This window comes from Melanerpes formicivorus, unplaced genomic scaffold (assembly GCF_026170545.1).
Source record: "Melanerpes formicivorus ecotype bairdi unplaced genomic scaffold, bMelFor1.0.p_v2 SCAF_107, whole genome shotgun sequence".
NCBI classification, from domain to species: Eukaryota; Metazoa; Chordata; class Aves; order Piciformes; family Picidae; genus Melanerpes; species Melanerpes formicivorus.
In genome coordinates, this window is record NW_027142459.1 from 1,156,791 (window position 1) to 1,173,544 (window position 16,754).

Genomic DNA, 16,754 nt, shown 5'->3' on the forward strand with positions numbered 1-16,754 from the left:
AGGACCTGTGAGTGTTGGTGGAAAAGAAGTTCCCTTTGAGCCAGTAACGTGCCCTTGTGGGCAAGAAGGCAAATGGTTTGCTAGGGGGCACGACGAAGAGTGTGGCCAGCAGGCCAGGGGAAGTTCTTCTCTCTCTCTACTCAGCCCTGGTGAGTACAGGGATGGAGTCCTGGGTCCAGTTCTGGGCTCCTCAGCTTAAGAGAGACAGGGAACAACTGGAGAGAGGCCAGTGGAGGCTGCAGAGATGCTGAGGGGCCTGGAGCATCTCTGTGAGGAGGAAAGGCTGAGAGACTTGGGGCTGTTGAGCCTGGAGCAGAAGAGACTGTGGAGCCTCCTTCCCTGAGGAGTTTCCAAAGCCACCTGTATGTTATGGTTCTGGACAGGCTGCTGTGGGCGCTCCAACCACCAGCACACTAGGATTGTGTGATGAGCCAAACTCAGTCAGCAATAGCAGCAAAGGACTTCTCCCTACCCATGAGCTGCACAGGTATTGCACTGAGCTCATGGGTCACAGCCTGTCAGCTCTCACAGGGGGTCTGATGCTGAACATTCAGGTCAATTAAGTGGCTCAGTGACCAAGTGCTGCTCATTGTTTCACAGCAAAGGTCAGCTTCTCACTGCAGGTCTTTTCCTATCAGGCATGGGCAATCATTAACCACAGCATGTATTACGAAACAGCCCCAGGTCTCTCAGCCTTTCCTTCTCACAGAGATGCGCAGGCCCCTCAGCATCTCTGGAGCCTCTACTGGACTCTCCCCAGCAGTTCCCTGTTTCTCTTGAACTGGGAAATCCAGCACTGGATCCAGGACTCAAGCTGTGGCCTCACAAAGTCAAAGCTAAGGGGATGTTTGCAATTACCTGTGCTTCACTGGAAGCATGAAACACAAGAGAATCACTTAACTGCAATTTCCTACCAGACAAATAGCTGCTTGAAACATTTCATCCTTTCCTTCTCTTACCCAGCTGGTGTCCAAAGAGTCAGGTGACTTTTTATATCTCTTGCAACCCAAACCATTCTAGGAAAATGATGATTTCCCAGTTAGAATCACAGAATTGCTTTGGTTGGAAAAGACCTTTGAGATTGAGTCCAGCCATTCTCTAAACCTGCCCAGGCCGGTGCTAAACCACGTTCCTCAGCACCACATCTCTGCCTCCTTGAAACACTTCCAGAGATGAGGATTCAACCACCTCCCTGGGGTGTCTGTTCCAATCCTTGAGAACCCTTTCAGTGAAGGATTTTCTTCTAATGTGCAACCTCAGCCTCACCTAGTGTCACTTGAAGGCATCTCCTGTCATGCTGTGACTTGTTCCTTGGGAGAAGACACCAACATTAATGCGTTCTACCCTGCCATAGAAAGGCAGAATCCTTGGAGCTCCTTCTCACCTGTAGTCCCACAGTATTATCCAAATTTCACCAAGGGACTCACCAAGTGACCATTCTGTTAGACCAGTGAAGCAAGAAATGAATTGAATAGCAGAGTGTCCTACCTGCGCTGGAGTTAGGTTCTGCCACATCTCTGCTTCTTGCTGAAGGCACTCTTGCAGGCTGTGATTTGCTACCAAGAAGAGGAAAGGTGTCTGACCTGTGAAAGTAGACACCAAATGTTTAGAGGCCCAACTCTACCCACCAGCCAGAGCCCAGCTAAATCACACTTTGCAGCAAAGGCAACAGATCTCAGCTTCTCCTCCCTAATAGAATGAGATTAACCAGGTTAGAAAAGACCTTTGAGATCAAAGTCCAACCTACCAGCCAACACCATCTAATCAACTAAATCATGGCACCAAGCACCCCATCCAGTCTCTTCCTAAACACCTCCAGTGATGGTGACTCCACCACCTCCCTGGGCAGCATATTCCAATAGCCAATCTCTCTTTCTGTGAGGAACTTCTTCCTGACACCCAACCTAAACCTCCCCTGATGCAATGTAGGCAGTGGACAAGTATCTCCAGTGTGCTTCCACCAATGTTCACACTGGGTAGAAGAAACAAATTAATTCAGTAGATCTTGCTGCCTGGGGAGGTGGTGCAGTCACCACCTCCACTACTCTGGAGGTGTCTAATAAAGCAGCAGATGTGGCAGGCTGGACATGTTTTAGTGGTCATGGGGGTGTTGGGTAAAAGGTTGGACTAGATGATCTTGAAGATCTTTTTAAAGCTTAATTATCCAAAGATTCTATGAAACTCTTTGACAAGGAAGTCCATGATTAAGAACAGCACAGAGAGAACTCTCAAGAGTAAGCTTTATGCTGGACTAAATATAGCATATATTTGAACAGCCATGTTTGGTCAGGGATGGATGATACTGGTGGCGACATCCACCAAGCTATTTCCAGCACTGAGCTGTACTCAGTCTCTAACACAGGTATTCACCAAGACAATGCTGGTATCTGCAAGACAATCTTGATACTTCATTTTCAAACTGCTCCATTCAAACTGAGTGACCTGCAGTTGTTCAGCCTAGAGAAAAAGAGGCTGAAGGGAGACCTTTTGGTTCCCTAAAGGGAGGCTGGAGCCATGTGGGGTTTGGTCTCTTTACCCAAGGAACAAACAACAGGACAAGAGGAAACAGTCACAACAGAGGAGTCTTAGCCTGGACATGAGGAACAGCTTCTTCCCCAAAAGGGTTCACATGCCCTGGGACAGGCTGCCCAGGGAGGTGGTTGAATCCCCATCCCTGGAGGTGTTTCAAAAGGGCAGAGATGTGGTGTTGAGGAACATGGCTTAGCACAAGACTTGGTAGAGTTAGAGAATGGTTGGATTCGATGATCTTAGAGGTCTTCTCCAAACAAAACCTTTCTGTGATTCTCTATGTGTATCACAGAGAACAGACCCAGAGCCCTGCACTCTTGCCTGAAGAACATTGCACATAGATGCTTACAGTCTTCACATTTTAGGTATTCTAGCAATGGCCATGGTGGTGTTGGGTTGATAGTTGGACTCAATCATCTCAGAGGTCTTTTCCAACCCAAGCAATTCTATAGTTCTATGATTTTAATGTGGTATTCTATGGATTACTTTGGAAGCTGTGATTCAGCTTGTAGGGAAGTCACCTGTCTAGAAATTAATTCTCAGGCTGCAGGACTCTGGAACCTGAATCATTCCAGCTCCCTCTCTGTGCCCATTCCTTCGTTACATTCCAGGCTATAATAAGAAAGCTTTCTCCTCCCTGTTAATTCCTTCTGCTTCTGACTCATGTTCAGGCTGTGGTACACAGACCTTCTCTGGCAAGTTAAAGTCTTCATCAAATATTTACTAACACTGGTAGCACTGCACTGCCCTCTGTTCCCATGGCTGCAGCAGGGAACTGCTCCAAAGTAAAGCCAGAAGAAAGCAGGATCAGAGAATCACAGAACTGTTTAGGTTTGAAGAGACCTTTGAGATTATCAAGTCCAAGCACTGGCCCAGAACTGCCAGGTCACCACTAAGTCATGTCCCTCATCACAACATCTCCACAGCTTTAAAACCCCTCCAGGGACAGGGACTTCACTATTGCCCTGGGTAGCCTGAGCCAGGCCTTGAAAACCTTTTTGGGGAAGAAATTGTTGCTCATGTCCAACCTAAACCTCCCCTGGTACAACTTGAGACTATTTCATTTTGTCCTGTCCCTTGTTCTCAGGAGAAGGGACTGACCCTCACTTGGCTCCAACCTCCCTTCAGAGAGTTGTAGAGAGCAGTGAGGTCTCCTTTCAGCCTCTTTTTCTACAGGCTGAACAACCTTAGTTCCCTCAGCTTAGTTCCCTCCTCACCAGACCTGTTCTCCAGACCCCTCACCAGCTTCACTACCCTTCTCTGGACCTCCTTCAGCCCCTCTTGGAATAAGGGCCCCAAAACAGAGCCTGGGACTCAAGGTGTGGCTTCACCAGTACTGAGCACAGAAGGACAATCCCTGCCCCAGTCCTGATGGCCACACTATTGCTGATCCAGGCCCAAATGCTGGTGACCTTCTTGGCCATGTGGGCACACACTGGCTTACCTTCAGCTGCTTTTAACCAGCACCCCCTGGTCCTTTTCTGCTGGGCAGTTTCCAGCCACTCTGCCCCAAGCCTGGAGCATTTATGGGGTTGTTGTGATGCAAGTGCAATACCTGGCACCTGGCCTTGTTGAACCTCATCCCATTGTCCTCAGCCCATTGATCCAGACTAGACAGTTTCCTCTGTAGATCCCTCCCTACCTTCCAGCAGATCAATACTCACACCAAATTTAGTGTCACCTGCAAACTCACCAAGGATGCCTCAATCCCTTCATCCAGATCACTGATAAAGATGTTAAACAGAATTGGCTCCAGCACTGAGTCCTGGGGAACACCACTAGTGACCAGCAACCAGTTGGATTTAACTCCATTCCCTACCACCCTTTGGGCCCAGTCATCAGCCAGTTTTTCACCCAGGGAATCATCCACCCATGAGCAGGCAGAAGCAGACAGTTTCTGCAGGAGGATGTTGTAGATGACAGTGTCAAAGGCTTTACTCAAGTTAAGGCAAACACATCCACATCCTTTCCCTCATCTACCAAGAGGGTCACCTTCATGTGGAAGACAGCAAAACCTATCACAGATCTGTAACAATGAACTAACAGCAGCAGAGACCATGAGAAGTTCAGAGTTAAGACACAGGTTGCACTCACATTCTTCTCCTTCTCTGGGGGATGGTGGACACAGGAGAAGACAGAGACTCCTGGCTGTAAACTCCACTCTCGCTGCAGGAGGAAGCCTGGGATGGGGAGCCCACAGAGAGGTCAAGGGTGAGAGCAGAATCAGGGCTCTCGAGCACCGAGATGTTGCTGCTCAGCTTGGCCCTTTTCTTGGCCGCGCTGTTGCGGAGAGATCGAAGGGAGTTCTGCATCTGAAAGGGGTTGGAGACAAAAGGGAGGCTTTAGCAACACCTTGAGAAAAGCTTTTGTAAGGCACAGAAAGCACGTTGGAGAATTCAGTGCTCACACCTCTGCTAGGCAACCTGACTGACCATTTCACTTGATTATACCCTCTGCTCTGCCCTGGTGAGGCTACGGTTGGAGTCCTGGGTCCAGTTCTGGACTCCCCACTTCAAGAGAAACAGGGAACTCAGGGGACAGAGTCCCATAGAGGCCACAACAATGCTGAAGGGCCTGGAGCATCTCTGTGAGGAAGAAAGGCTGAGAGACCTGGGACTGTTGAGCCTGGAGAAGAGCAGCCTGAGAGGGGATCCAATCAGTGCTCAGCAAGAGCTAAAGGACCTGTAGGGGACAAGAGGATGGGGCCAGGCACCTGTCAGTAGTGCCCAGAGACAGTACAAGGGCCAACAGGCATTAACTGGTTCCACCTCAACATGAGGAGAAACTTCCTTGATGTGAGGGTGCCAGAGCCCTGGAGCAGGCTTTCCAGAGAGGTTGTGGAGTCTCCTTCTCTGGAGGGATTCCACACCCACTTGGGCAAGCTGATGTGGATAATCCTGCTTTAGCAGGCTCCTCTTTTTCAAGCTGAACCACTCCAGGTCTCTCAGCTGCTCCTCACCAAGCCTGTTCTCCAGATTCTTCACCACCTTTGTTGTCCTTCTTCAGACCTGCTCAATATCCTCTTGGAATGAGAAACCCAAACCTAAACCAAGTATTTGTGATGTGGCTTCACCAGTGCTGAGACAGGAGGACGATCACTCCATGGCCACACTAAATAACCCATCAGGCCTCTGCAGTATTTTTCTAAGTCCCAGACTGGAACAGCTCTTTCCTGTCTCTCCAATATCAGAGACACCTCAGGGGTGGAGTGAGAGGGTCCTTCGGCATGTCCTGGGCACAGGGATTGCCAGAAGCTGTCCCCTGTGCACAGGAGGACCTCACCAGACAACCCCAGCGGCTGAGAAGCAGCCCTGTGGGATCTACAGCTATGCTGGCTGCAAAGTGTTCGATGGGCCAGCAGAGGGAGACAAGAAAACAACTCTGTTCAATGAGCCCCTGGACTCTCAATCAAAATCTCTCAGGCAGAGATTTTTCCAGATATTTAATATTATAGACACTGAATACTGTAATAGTTGAGTAGGACACTCGAAACACTAGCCACTGAATACACACAAGTGGCCCACGGAGTGAGGGAGCTCCTGGAATGAGTCAAATGAAGCTTCATCAAGGAGGTGATTTTATATTTTTGGCCTTTTGCTGTAACTAAACCCAAAACCTTCACTTAAATCTGGCACACAACTGAAAATTAAACCAAGAGAATGACAACAGAAGAAGTTGTATAAAGGCATCAGCTGTGCTGATGTGCTGTGATGGAAGTGGTCAAGGCCAGGTTGGATGAGGCCTTGAGCAACCTGGTCTAGTGGAAGGTGTCCCTGCCCATGGCAGAGGGGTCAGAGGTAGTTGATAAGGCCCCTTCCAACCCAAAGCATTCTATGAATCTAAAATAACTGCAACTTCAGTTGGTCAAGAAACACATGGACATGGCACTTTGAGGCTATGGTGGTGTTGGGTTGATGGTTGGTCTCAATGATCTGAGAGATCTTTACCAACTGAAACAATTCTATAATTCTTAGACTTTGGCTCTGAGAAAAGCAAGGGAAATAAAGCTCTTTGGACCACACCATATCATTCAACACTGAAGTTACTGCTTTGCTTAGCTTCTATTACACACCCAAGAGTATCTTGCTGAAAACCTGCTCTACTGATGACACCATTTAAGTCAGAGATGGTATTTTCTGGCTCCTTGAGCCTACCTCACAAAATACCAACAGTTAAAAGTGTGTGATGTGATATCTGAACCAACCTCTTCTTGGTCCACTTCCTCATCGTCAACATTTAGCCCAGAGAGATCAGTTGCAAGCTTCCCATCTGTGTCACTCAGACAGGTGTCCTCAGGCTCTTGGTTCCTCCACCTCAAAACATTCAGCTCCAGCTTGTCTGGCAGGGGGCTGGTGAGGCAGGGAATGGGGGGCACAGGTCTGCTCCCATTCAGGCCCCGGCAAGAGGGTGGGCGTCTCACCAGGGTGGGCTTGAGCTGCAGAGGAGAAAGGTTCTCCTGCGAATCCGCCCCTGAAGAGGACACAAGCAGATGTCAGCCTTTTATTTACTGTTATAAATACAGAATCCTAGCATGGTTTGAGTTGGAAGGGACCTTACAGACCATCTAGTTCCAACCCCCCTGCCATGGGCAGGGGCATCTCCTACTAGACCAGGTCACTCAAGGCCTCATCCAGCTTGGCTCTGAACACTTCCAGGCTTGGAGCCTCCACAGCTTCTCTGGGCAAACTGTTCCAATACCTCACCTCCCTCATGGGGAATAGCTACTTTTTAATGTGTCATCTAAATCCAGCCTCTTCCAATAATAGATTTCTGGGCAAATACTAAAAAGAAATCAGATTAGTTGTTTAAACAATGGCAAATACACCTAAAACTGTTTCAAGTTAACCACAAATCCGGGGTTCAGCTTTGGGCCCTTCACTCCAAGAAGGACATTGAGAGCCTGGAGCGTAGCCAGTGAAGGGCAACAAAGGTGGGAGAAGGTCTGTTGAGGAGTAGCTGAAGGAACTGGGGTTGTTCAGCCTGGAGAAAAGGAGGCTGAGGAGAGACCTTCTGTCTCTCTACAGCTCCCTGAAATAAGGCAGGAGCTAGGCAGGGGTTGGTCTCTTCTCCTAAAAACCAAGTGACAGGACAAGAGGAAATGGCCTCAAGTTGCATCAGGGGAGGTTTAGGCTGGACATGAGAACCCATTTCTTTCCCTTAAGTGTTGTCAAGGCCTGGCCCAGGCTGCCCAGGGCAGTGGTGGAGTCCCCATCCCTAGAGGGGTTTTCAAAGCTGTGAAGATGCAGTGCTGAGGGACAAGGCTTTGTGGTGAGCTGGCAGTGCTGGGTTAAGGGTTGGACTTGATGATTTAAAGGTGTCTTCCAAACAAAACAGTTCCATGATTCTAACTGCAATTGGGACACTGCATAATTCCCTGTTCTCCTGCCACAGCAGGTTGTCTGATCAGTGCTGGTTGCCACTCAGCATGCAGACCTGAAATCCATCTTCATCCTGTTGATTCCATTCCTACCTGTACTGTCTCCTGGCTTTGGACTGAGCAGCGGCTTCTTTGAACTTGGCTTGGGCAGTCCTTCAAAGCTTTTAAGAGGCCAGGAGTTTGAGAAGCTCATGGTATTATCTTGTGATGTCTTTGGAGAGTCAGCTGGAGAGGAGAGGTGCTTGGGGCTGTTCCTGGGTGATGACAGAGGGTAAGAGGGCAGGATGAAGGTACCCTGGCTTGTGTTAGGACCTTGTAAGGTCATAATGTGCTGTGCTTGGCTGCAAAAAATTCTCTGAGTCTTGCTGGAAAAACTTAGGCTGGTACAACCTGAGTGAAGAAGAAAGGAGCACTGTTGGTGATTAATTTCAGTGACTTTCTTACAACAACAATTATAATGAAGCAGTTGTAATGAAAACATAACAGACAGCTAGCCAGAAACTGGAGGTCATAATTTTCACTCAAGGAGACACCTCAGCTAATTTCATTCTGCAAATTGTCTTGTCCCTCAAAACACTAGAAGCACATTGAGAACACGTGGTTCTGCTGCTCACTGCTCCAGATTCCAAGCCTGCACAGCACACAACACACTCTCAAAACCCAGTGACACAGGAGTGGAAATAAAGCACAAACGTTGCAAATTCTACCTCCTTCAAAAAATAAAACAAGTAAAATCCACAGCTTATTATTCTGCAGCAACCCAAATGGAATGATCAAATTTTGGGCCTCTCACTCTGAGCAGGGCATTGAGGTGCTGGAGTGTGTCCAGAGAATGGCAATGAAGCTGGTGAAGAGTCTGGAGAACAGGTCTGGTAAGGAGCAGCTGAGGGAACTGGGGGTGTTCAACCTGGGGAAAAGGAGGCTGAGGGGGAAACATCATTGCTCTCTACCACTCCCTGGAAGGAGGTTGGAGCCAAGTGGAGGTTGGTCTCTCCTCCCTACTAACAAGCAGTGAGACAAGAGGAACATGGCCTCAAGGTGCCCTAAGGGAGCACCCCAAGATTGGAAATTAGAAGAAACCTCTTCAATTAAAAGGTTTCTCAAAGACTGGAACAGGCTCCCCAGGGAGGTGATTAAATCCCAGTCCTTGGAGGGGTTTCAAAGAGGGAGAAAGGTGGTGCTGAGGGACACAGTTTAGCACCAGACTAGGTAAAGACAGAATGGTTGGACTCAATGATCTTGATGGTCTTTTCCAACCAAAACAATTATGTGATTCTATAATTTGGACCTAGACTGTGCCCCATGAAAGGCAGATGCTCTCCTCTTTTAACCCTCCACATGAAAAGGAGAAGTTTTATGAAGTGTAGATCTGACATCTTTATGGAATCACAGATTACACTGGATTGGAAGGGACTCTTGAAGGACATCCTGTTCAGCAGGTACATCTGCAAGTAGATCAGGTTGGTTTTAGTACTATTCACTACAAATCAAAGCAAGGTCTGGAGAATTAAAAGCTTTACATGCACCCAAACTGTCTCCGCAGCACACCCAGGTCTCCTCCATTCAGCCCAGACATGAGACCTCTCCAGAGTAGCACACACTGAGATAGCACCCAGCTGGAACCAACCTACCTTTGTCTGGCTGACAGTTATTTAACCCTAAAAACTGCAAATCTGAGTCCACACTACCACTCTTGCCACGTGTGTGCCCAAGAGTTCCACACTTCCCTGAAATTTGGGGCTGATGGGAGCCAGCAGCACCTTGCAAAAGAAAAACAGGACAAGGTAGTGGATAAATAGATCACACATGGCATTCAGTAAAAAACATACAATGATATGTAAGAGTAGATTAACTCTTTGTCTAAGTACCAGTGCAAAGCAGAACTACTTGTAAGAGTTTCCAAGCAACCTCCTAATGCTGTTCACAGACACAAACTAGGAAAATGGCTGGTCCCTCTTCCAGGGCACTGTTTGTAGCTGAGGAGAAGAAAAAACCCAGCAGGATCCTTTCTTGGAATACATGCCAGAAAAGGAAAAAAAAACCCACCCTAAAATACCAAAAGGCAGCAAGTTTCTTTAGACTGATGTTGCCCAGTGTAACAGTGAGTACTCTTGGCACACCACACATCACAGCTCCTCAAGGAAAGGTGGGGGCTTAACCCACTGCCAAGAAAAGAGAAGTCAAGTCTGGACTTGCCCAGTCTTTTCACAAGCCTTTTGGCAACTCAAATCCACACAGTATGAATTAAGTGGGGCACTACAGCTACAAACTCCTTCAGGCCTGCTTTTCACAAACAGGGCATTTTTCACTCTCTCAAACCATCTCTAGAGCTCACTCTTCCCCCAGCTTTCCCCCCGAGCTGCTTACGCAAAGCCAAACAAGCAAGCACGCAAATTCAGAGCAGATATGCAAGGGTCTGCTCTCCTGACCAGCATACAGGAGATAAACAGGACCTCCCTCACATCCTGGCTGGTTTATGGTTTGGTATTTCATGCCCTGCTGCCACCACTATCAGCTAACTCCTGACAACAGAAATTTTGTAGCAGCTCTAGACAGCTACTCCTGCTCCAAGTCAGTAAAACTCTCTCTCTCCTATTGATTCACTGCTTTGACTGAAATCCCAGTCACAATTTCTGTTTCACAATTCCTGTTGTACATTAGAGAGTGAAAGAACATTGCCCCGATTACTTTCTTCAGGAATAGCGTAGCCAGGAGATCAAGGGAGGTTCTCCTCCCCTTCCACTCTGCCCTAGTCAAGCCACATCTGGAGTCCTGGCCATTGTGATCCTGGGCAAGCTGCTGTGGGTGAGACCCTGCTTTAGCAGGAGAGTTGGACTGGATAAGCTCCAGAGGTCCTTTCTAACCCCCAAAATGCTGTGTTTTTTCCCCCCCAATTCTCCAAAAGCAGCAGGAAGTTCTGTAACTCAGAGATATCCACAGGCCTTTTCTTCAATACATCTGTTCACATAACCACACTTCTTTTTTCCCTTGTTTTGGTCTTGTCTGCAAAAAAAAAGCTGATTTCTAGATCTCTTGCAGTGAAAATCTGTCCACTGGAAAAGTGGAGACTAAGCTTGGAGCTGCCAGAAGTAGGAAGAGGGCTAATGCTGCTTGCTTCAGCCATAGCAAAAGCCCTGTGCCTAGCACTCCATTCCTCATAATAATAGCAAATAAATAACCAAACAAATAACCAAGAAATGATAAATCTTGCTAATGAAGCTACCAATTCAAGCTCAGGTTCTTCTAAATCTCTTTTTCAAACAGCAGGTCAAAACCTTCAGTGTGTGAATACTCACCAGCACAAAGAGAGGACTGCTCAGAGTTTAAATCTAGACTGCTTTGCAATAAATTCCTTGAAGTTCTTTTCCTACTAAAAAATAGTTCATCAGTGACTGAAGCTCCTTGAGAGTGCCTTAGCTTGGGAGAATGGAGAAAATCATTGGATGCAGAGAACTGTAGGGAAAAGGAAAATAAAGAAACACTGATGTGTGTGAAAAGAGCAAACAACCCTTTTCTGTACAAAGGGCAGAATCACCCACGTAGCTTTGCCATCTACACCCCACCACCGCCCATATCGGTCCCTCTTCACAATAAAGCTGCAGAAACCACTGCTGAGATGATATTTTCTTTGGGATCAGCTATGGTGTGACCAGCAGGACCAGGAAAGTGATTGTCCTCCTGTACTGGGCACTGGTGAGGCCACACCTCAAATCTTGGGTTCAGTTTTGGGACCCTCAACCAAAGAAGGACATTGAGGTGTAGGAGCACATCCAGAGAAGGGTTGGTGATGGGTCTGGAAAGGAGCAGCTGAGAGACTTGGGGTTGTTCAGCTTGCAGAAAAGGAGGCTAAGGGGAGACCTCATTGCTCTCTACAACACCCCAAGGCTGGAGCCAGGTGGAGGTTGTTATACTCTCCAAAGGAACAAAGGACAGGACAAGAGGAAGGTGTTAAGGTACCCCAGGGGAGGTTTATGTTGGACACTAGAAGAACCTTCCTTACTGAAAGGGTTCTCAAAGGCTGGAACGGGATGCCTAGAGAGGTGCTTGAATCCCCATCCCTGGAGGTGTTTCAGTGAGGCAGAGATGTGGTACTGAGGGACTTAGCATCAGCCCTGGGAGAGTTCAAGAATGTTTTTTAAATCTTTATAATATTTACTTCATCACATCCTATCTTAAAAATGGGATGGTTAATAGATTGTTAAAGTCAATATCTTGTTTATGGTTATGGACTAGAGCTAAAAACATTTAATTTTCAAACCCAACTTCAGGTCCCTTCCAAGAAAAGATGATTTGGAAGATGCCAGCAAGACACACACAGAAGCCAAGAGAAATTCAATCTCCAGTTCTTACCAGTGAGAATCCTCCCAAAAATCACCTTCACAACTCAAACTCTTAAACTACAGGTCTCTAATTCTCTCTAAGATTGTCCCTCCTTCAAAATGAATAAAATAACCCACAGATAGTTCCTCTGCTGTAGTGAATGGCTACAGTGAAGCAGCCAATTCTCTCTTATTTCCAGCCAGTGCTTTAAAGTCCCCACCAGTTCCCAAAGGGACACCCCGGCACAGAGAGCCAAGTTACACAGCCACGTAGGCTGAGGCTGCTGGAGAAAACAGCATCCCTGCTCCTGGGAAGGGTTTTGTGGTCAAGAAAAACCACAAAAATGTGGCCTTTGCCTACAAAAAAACATGTTCCAGTTTGCTTTTACAGGTTTCACAAACTCCAGGTTCAGCAGGCATGGCTGAAACCATCCACATAATGAGTTAAAGTCTCAGCTGCAGCATTTGAAGCAAATCCATCAAAATGCTCAAAAGCTCAAAAGTTGACATAAATCCTTCCTTCCTGAAAGCCAGGATTGGACTTTTTCATTGGTCTTCAGGTATCAGACTCTCATTTAAGATATTTCTGCAGTTAAAGCAGAGAAGAAAAACTTGAGGAGCCTTGATACAAAAGGGACCAACAGCCACAAACCTGAGCATGGGAAGTTCCATCTAAACATCAGGAGGATCTTCTTCACTTGGAGGGTGGTAGAGCACTTTTGGTTATCACAGAATGGGTTGGAAGGGACCTTAAAGATTTCAGTTCCAACCCCCTGCCATGGGAAATCTTCAACTAGAGCAGTAGAACTTCCTTACTTTTGAGGGCAGCAGAGCACTGGAGCACTTTTGGTTATCACAGGATGGTTTGGGTTGGAAGGAAACTGAAAGATCATCTAGTTCCAACCCTCCTGCCATAGGACATCTTCAACTACAGGAGGTTGCTCCGTGTTGCCAGTGTAGTGAGACCACCTTTCTGAGTGAGATCATCTACAGATAGGTAAGAAACCAAATCAATTTCAAAAGACTTCAGAAGTCACAGAAATGTTTTATCAACAACCCAACTTCACATCACTGTGTTTAACCAAACCCCTGCGGGCAACCTGCTTTATCTACACTGTATTTTAAGCACACATTAACTTACATCTGGTTTACTTCCCACCTTATCTGATCAGCAAAGTCTAGACATGCCCTTGGACAATCCCTGTGTGACACAACCATAAAAACACTGGTTAAAAAAAAAAAGGGGGGGGAACCCCCCCCAAACAACAAACCAACAACTGAATCCCAGCTTTAATCATTAAGCTCATGTCATGCATACTTTCAGCTACAGAATGACTCCAGAAGTTAATTTTTAAGCAAATTCATTCCAGAGGAATGTCTGAATTAATCATTAATTTCTTACACTGGCATGGACCAGCCAACTACCCAAATTTTATGCATGGAATAGTTAAGACAAGATACAGAGATAGCTTGCTTTCTACACCATCTCCCCTCCCCACCTCAACTTCAACTACTAATTGTCCCAGTGAAAAGAACCGCAGAATCGTTTAGGTTGAAAAAGACCTTTCAGATCATCAGGCCCAACCACTCTCTAACTCCACCCAGTCTGGTGCCAAAATACATCCCTCAGCACCACATCCACATGGCTTTCAAACAACTGCAGGAATGAGGATTCAACCACCTCCCTGGGCAGCCCTGTCCCAGTGTCTGAGAACAACTTCAGTGAAGACATTTCTTCTAATGTTCAATCTAAACCTCCCCTGGTGCAACATGAGAACATTTCCTCTTGTCCTGTCCCTTGTTTTTTGGGAGACAAACCCCAACCTGGCTTCAATCGCCCTTCAGAGAGCCATAGAGAGCAGTGAGATCTCCCCTCAGCCTCCTTTTCTCCAAGCTGAACAACCTCAGTTCTCTCAGCTGCTGCTTATCACACATGTTCTCCAGACTCTTCACCAGCTTTGCTGCCCTTCTCTGGGCCTGCTCCAGCCCCTCACTGTCCTTCCTGGAGTGAGTGGCCCAAAACTGAACCCAGCATTTGAGGGGTGGCCTCACAATGAACAGTAAAGGAGGGCAATTGATGCTCTACTCCTGCTGGCCACACTATTACTGATCCAGACCAGGATCAGCCACCTGAGCACTCTGCTGGCTTATCTTCAGCCACTCATGATCAACATTCCCCAGTCCTTTTCTGCCAGGAGGCTTTCAGCCACTTTGCCCCAAGTCTGGTGTGTGCATGAGGTTGTTGTGACACAAGTGCAGGACCCAGCACTTATTTGACCTCATAAAAGGCTCACAGAGCCCAGATGACAAAACCCCCAAACCTAACCACCACCACCAAAAAAAACCAACCCACAAAACAAAATAATTATCAAAACAACAAGACATAGAAGTGCTAAGTTGCCTGGCTCCTGCTGCTGTTAAATCTGACAGAAGGAGTTCTCAGATTTGCCTTCCAAGATCCACGCAGGTACAGAGATCGCTGCACACAAAACATCAGCAGCATTAGCCACACCTCATAAATACCCATCACTCAACAAGCCTTTGACAGCTTTCACTTCTCCCCTTGGAACACAGACTCCTTGAGGGTGGAAAAGACATTCAAGATCATCGAGTCCACCATTTAGCCATTCCCCCAAGCTCCACATCTACATGGCTTTTAAACACCTCCAGGGATGACGTGCCTCAGAAGAAAGGAGCCCCATGAGATGGGAGTACCTACCTGCTCCACACCCTTTGTGCAAGAAACCTTGACTCCCAGGCCACCTTCCCTGTCTTCACTGTGCTCGTTTTCCCAAGGCAGTTTGGCTTTCCCTTTACCTGCACTCAAGACTCTCCTTGGACTTACTCCTTGGTCACTATAAGCTCCATGTGGGCTGGAGCTCTGCAGTCCATCATCCCTGGGGTGATACCCACAGTAACTGTGGGCACTCTGAGTCCTGCTGCCCATTAACAGCCAATCTGTATCTGCCCCAGGGGGCAAACAGGACCCCCTGTTCTGGCCAGATGATGGCAAGGACACAGCATACTCTACAAAGCCTTGGTCCACCAGCTTCGGCAAGGTCTTCCTGGCCAGCCTGGCCTGCACTGCGTGCATTACCCCATCCCCATTGTCCTCAAGCTCCACAGCATCCACAGCCTTGAAGAGAAGGCTGGTTTTGCCTGGGCCCATGGATGAGGCCAGCACAGCAAACGCTTCCAAGGCAGCGTGACGGACCCTGCGCTTGCTGTCCACCAGTGCTGGAGCCAACCCAAACGCCAGCTTGCCCAAGTCCAGCTCCTCACTTGGGTAGGTGAGGAGGGCAACAATGCAGATGTTGACTACCTCCTCACGGACTTTGGAGTTCTTGTGCTGCAGGTACTCCTGCTTCAGCAGCAAGCCCAGAACCTGCTGAGGACCTGCTGCCTTCATCAGCTGCAGGAGCAGGTGGTTGTACTCCTGCCTGATGGCCACCTTGTTGTCCCCCAGAACTTTAGCAGCAGCTGACACCAGCGGTGCTAGGAAGGCCCGGACCTGGTCACCCAGATGCAGGGCCAGCAGATGGATCACCTCCAACGCCCCCAGCACCACCTTGAAGTTGGAATCATCGAGAAGGGTGTACAGAAAGCTGATAAGCCCCAGGAGGCTGGGGGCAGGAGTGGAGATCACTGCAGACCGGCTGGCACCTCCAACGACCCTCTTCAGCTCCTCCACGGCTTGTGTCCGGTTCTTGTAGTCCTCCTGGTCCAGCAGGCGAGCGTGCAGCTCCGGCGGCAACAGCCCGAACTTCAAGCCGCTGCAGCCGGGCTGGGCGAGGGGCGGTGATACCGCGTCCTCACCGACCACCCGGCCCTCCAGCTGCCTCTGCGGGCTGGTGGGTGGCAACGGCTCCGTACCGAGCTCCTCCTCCTCCTCCCGCTGCCCTATGGGACAGACTAGGCTACGGGAGAGCTCACCCAGACCACAGCGGGAGGCGGGCGGAGGCGTGGGGACACGCAGGGAAACGGCGACGGGAGAACGATAGGGGCGGCCGGGCCCGCGGCGCTTCCCACGTAGAGGCCCCCAAGGCAGCTCTACAGTAATATCAGCCTCGCCCACCATCCTCCCAGGGCTGAGGCACGGCGGGAGCCGGCTCAGCCCACGCTCAGTGCCTGCCGGCTCCTCCATGGCAGGCGGCCGCAGAGCGAGGGCGGCGGCCATGGGGCCCCGGCAACGCCGAGCACCACAACACCGCCGTCGCCAAGCGCCGCCGCGCACCGTGCCTGCGCGGGACCTACCACTGCAACGAGGACAGGGGAAAGAACGACCGGAGCACGCCTCACTACTCCTTTCTTATCACATAAAATAATGCCCAGCACGGTATATCTCGGGTTCTACGACACAAAAATGAGAGAGGAGAGCTGATGGTGGCGGGGCTGCTACAGGCAAAAGGAGCTTGCCCCACGCCATGGTGTGAAGTAATGGTACGGCGCGCCCCAGGGCATTGTGGGTGCGCGGCGCTGATTGGGTAGAGGGCGCGGGGCGGTGGTGTTCGGAAGTGACGTGAGGCGGT

The 16,754-nt window shown here is 48.8% G+C and overlaps 1 protein-coding gene across 1 annotated transcript in view; it reads right to left on the reverse strand.

Moving 5' to 3' along the window:
- Nucleotides 1–16,597, reverse strand: part of LOC137455736 (TOG array regulator of axonemal microtubules protein 1-like) — a 36,560-nt gene extending 19,963 nt beyond the window's left edge. Inside the window, exons 1-7 of the mRNA XM_068166812.1 lie at nt 14,945–16,597; nt 11,203–11,359; nt 9,538–9,666; nt 8,000–8,296; nt 6,734–6,999; nt 4,624–4,841; nt 1,489–1,583 (exon numbers count right to left, since the gene is read on the reverse strand). Of these exons, the coding sequence (XP_068022913.1) occupies nt 1,489–1,583; nt 4,624–4,841; nt 6,734–6,999; nt 8,000–8,296; nt 9,538–9,666; nt 11,203–11,359; nt 14,945–16,402 (2,620 nt within the window). The 5' untranslated portion in view covers nt 16,403–16,597. The remainder of the gene's footprint in view (nt 1–1,488; nt 1,584–4,623; nt 4,842–6,733; nt 7,000–7,999; nt 8,297–9,537; nt 9,667–11,202; nt 11,360–14,944) is intronic.
- Nucleotides 16,598–16,754: the final 157 nt, after the last annotated feature.